Raw genomic sequence first — 3,796 nt, 5'->3', positions numbered from 1 at the left:
TACAGTAATTAAGTTAACCATATGCTCTCAGCTTCAAGAAAAGACGCTCATACATCAACTAACAAAACTAAAACAACAACAGCAATTAACAACAGAAAATGAAGAAAAAGAGAGATTGATTCTCTCATGAGATAAGAGAAATGAACGCTATGATAAGTCGCCGGAATGAGACGACGTTCTCGGCAAGTTCACATGGTTTCGTTCGACTAACCACCTCTGGAGATATTAATGCGATAAGGGAGGTCTTAGGAAAACCAAAAGGAACTACCTAATCAGAAGCTGCCACGTACCCCCACGGCACTCTTATTTGGCACGTCACATCTGTATCCACCGAGCGAGTTGGGTAGGGTTGACAATTCCAGGTATGTGGGCCCCATCCCTCATAAGCAAGCTCGCCACCTCAGCATAGCTCTGCTGTTGCTGTTGCTTCATCTTTCCGCTCGGCTCGGCTTCCGAGCTCTGGCTCGGCTTCGTCCTCTTCAACTCAGCTGAGCTGCTCGAGACTGGCACAGCCTCGGCTCGAACTGGGTCCCATTTCTGCCCAAACAGCGTTCCCTTGGTTAGGAACTCGTGAGCCATGTATCCGGCTAGGAGCCGGTTAGACAAAACAGGCTCGGCGGACTTAGATGACATCGTGGCAGCTACAGCCGGTGGCTTCACCGCCGGCCGCGGTGGTGGTGGTGGTGGCGCCGGTGGTTTTAACGAGTAAAAAGCTTCCCTCTCTTTACGCTTTCGAGACGCGCCAGGAGACAATATTCGACGTGGATGGTGGCTCATCCTGGCCGTCCTTTTTGATCTAAAGCATGCCACGTCAGCCACCAAGTGTTTATAATCAAATTCGGGGGCAAAACCGTCAAATTAGGCTTATCAAGGATAAAGGCCGAAACGGGTAAAAAGTTGGCTCAAAAAAATATATATAAAAAAAAATCTGGCTTCGCTAAAGCGGGTCGTTCTCCTATGGAGGTTAGAAATGTAAAATCGTACAAAAACATTTTTCATTTTTTCGAAAAGCAACCAGAGATATAGAAAATATAACAAATCATTATAAATTCAGAGATAGAGAGAGACAGAGAGGAGGAGGAGGAGGAGGAGGAGGAGAGAGACAAAGAGACTGGTGTTATCAGAGGTCTTGAGGGTGAAAACGGATCGAGAGGGCCGGTGATCGGAATCTGACAAATTGGTGGGGATCTGGATTAGACGTGACGGTTCAGTGTATCGCCGTCGTCGGCGGTATGGTGACCGGAGAGAGAGAGAGAGAGAGGGAGAGAGAGAGAGAAGGGGGGGGGGATGATGAGACGACAGAGAAGGGGGAGGGGGAAATTGGGTTTTTATAGACGGACTGACAGGCTATGTTTATTGCTTACCCTTTGTGTTTTAGAAAATTACCTGAAATGCCATTCCATAACGTTTCTTCAGTTTTTATTTTTTATTAGAAAAGATAAATATTTATATATTTTTTCCAATAGAAAAGATAAATTAGTATAAGATAATCTTTAACGTGGATTAGATTATAAAGCGAAATTGATGTTTTGGGCCACACAGTGAGGGTATTTTTTCGGCTTCTCAAATTTATACAATTGCACTGCTGATGAAAATGGCAGTTCTGTAATTATCTGACCAGCTTGTGCTTATTATCTATGCTAACATTAGGAGCAATTTGGATACGAATAATACAAGTGTGGCCAAACTATGTGTCTGCCTAGCATTACACTTTGGACAGCGTTAATGTGAATATGTCAATTAGTAAAGTGTAATTATTCAATCTCATTTATTGAAATAACAATATATATTCATTCATTTTAATAAAGTCAAGAGTCTCATCTCACATTTGATAAAGTCAAGAGTCTCATCTCACATTTGATTCGTATGTGGAAAGTTTTAAAAATCGAATGTGAAAAGTATTGGATGTATATAAACGGATATGCATTAGTTTAGAGTACCTTAGACTTGATTATCAAATGCTCACCCAAATGAAATTCGAAATCGAATCATTACCGAGTCCTCCTACGGCCAAAGGAGCTGCTGCAAGTTCTTTAAATCGAATTGCAAGCACTGGATTCGATGCCATTCAAAACACTTCTTTTGTTAAAAATTTTCTAATGACAATTATTTTTCCTCACTAAATTTGTCTATCTGTCTTGATTGAAAATTGCTTAAAATAGAAAATATGAAAATCAACTGCGTTGCATCAATTGAGTGATGCATGTTTAACATATTTTTCGCTACTAAATGTGAATACCACGTACTCTTACTTCATATTAAAACAGATAAAGTTATTTTGATTTTAACACAATGCAATCATTCTCTTTTTTCGACATTCGTCTCTTTTGATGTTACATGGTACATGATTTTTTCTTTTTTTATTATTATTACTACTACTACGGTTACTTTTTAAATGAAAAATTCTTTAATCTGGAAAAAAAAAAAAAAAAAAAATATTATATTTGAATAAATTATTATATGGTTCCGATCAATTACAAGCGACGACAAAAAAAATAAAATAAAAAAAAAAGACAAAAGTGTATGTACGATTGTATTAGATTTGCCTGTATCATGTCAACATTTCTTCTAAATCTAAATCTGTACATTCGTTTATGGATGAATGATTAATTGGTGTATAAGGATTAAGATTGTTACATTAGAATTCCTTTGGTTGAACCATGATAAACATGACCAAGCTTTAATTACTCTTTTCCGAGTAAATCAATCAACCTAAGAATTTTAGCTGGTCCATGTCAATCTTCCTATCTAACGTATAATTCGAATGTGGCATAATTAATCACAACATGGTATCATTATATTGTAGATACCACATACACATTTTATCTATCATCTACATTAGTTGTAGACTTGTTGTTTATGGTATTTTAAACCTCTCTGGCTACGTATTTTTTATTTAGTCATGAAAAATAAGAAAAATTATATCATTGTCACTTGAAAATACTTTGTAAATTACGTAGTTCTGAAAACAAAAATAAAGATGTTGCATTTGTTAGCACCGAATCATGTTTTAGATTTGAGATTAGAGGAAATTTAGTTAAAAGTTAAGTAAATTTTCTCTAATTTCAAATTCAAAGTACTAATTCAGTACTCACAAACATAACATAAAAGTTTTTAAGAGTACTTATTTTTACGCTCTTGTTGGACTCTAGGTACCAATTAACTATGAAGGAGTTTCTTTCATAACAACTATAGAACTTATTACATATAGGATGTATTCGGCTGCATGAAATTGAAGTCTTGTAATTAAAATTGAAATCAGTAGAATTTGAGAAAATTTTGGTTCAATTTTAGTAGTTAATTTTCTCAAATTCGACTTATTTCTATTCCAATACTCTAATTTCATACAACCAAACACACCATAATTTTTTTGCTTTAAAATAGTTGAGCTTGCTTCAAACTCATAAACTCTCTCCCACCTTAACCAAATTTTGGTTGGCTCATTTACTATATGTTTTGGGTTTGAGTGAAGTTTCTAAACCTGATTAGTCATTTCCTTTTCCCAATTTGTATTGTTTTAAGTCTTCTTAATTCATGTATATTATTTTGAGGATAATTTAAGGTATTTTAGCAGCAAATTTAAGAAATTTAGGCACATGCCAAATATATACATATATATGGGATTGTTTACCTACAATGTGCAAGGAATTTATGCACGAATTATATTTTAACCATTGGATATAAAAAAATAAATTATCTTTTTAACTGCGCAATCAAATCTAACAGTTAATCCTTGAAATATGCATGTATTTTTCTGCAAAACTGAGAGGAAGTGAACAATTTTGTACATATACAT

General features: G+C 35.5%; 1 protein-coding gene across 1 annotated transcript; it reads right to left on the bottom strand.

Annotated features, from left to right (window-relative positions):
• Nucleotides 1-1,280, bottom strand: LOC132274970 (actin cytoskeleton-regulatory complex protein pan1-like). Its single transcript, XM_059776343.1, has one exon. The coding sequence runs from the start codon at nt 775-777 to the stop codon at nt 316-318; it is 462 nt and encodes a 153-aa protein (XP_059632326.1). The 5' UTR covers nt 778-1,280; the 3' UTR covers nt 1-315.
• Nucleotides 1,281-3,796: the final 2,516 nt, after the last annotated feature.

The sequence above is a fragment of the Cornus florida genome, unplaced genomic scaffold, assembly GCF_030987335.1.
Source record: "Cornus florida cultivar Cherokee Brave unplaced genomic scaffold, ASM3098733v1 CherokeeBrave_3.0.0_Hap2_Chr09, whole genome shotgun sequence".
NCBI lineage: Eukaryota > Viridiplantae > Streptophyta > Magnoliopsida > Cornales > Cornaceae > Cornus > Cornus florida.
The sequence above is the reverse complement of the archived record's forward strand: the minus strand, read 5'-3'. Positions and strand labels throughout refer to the sequence as shown.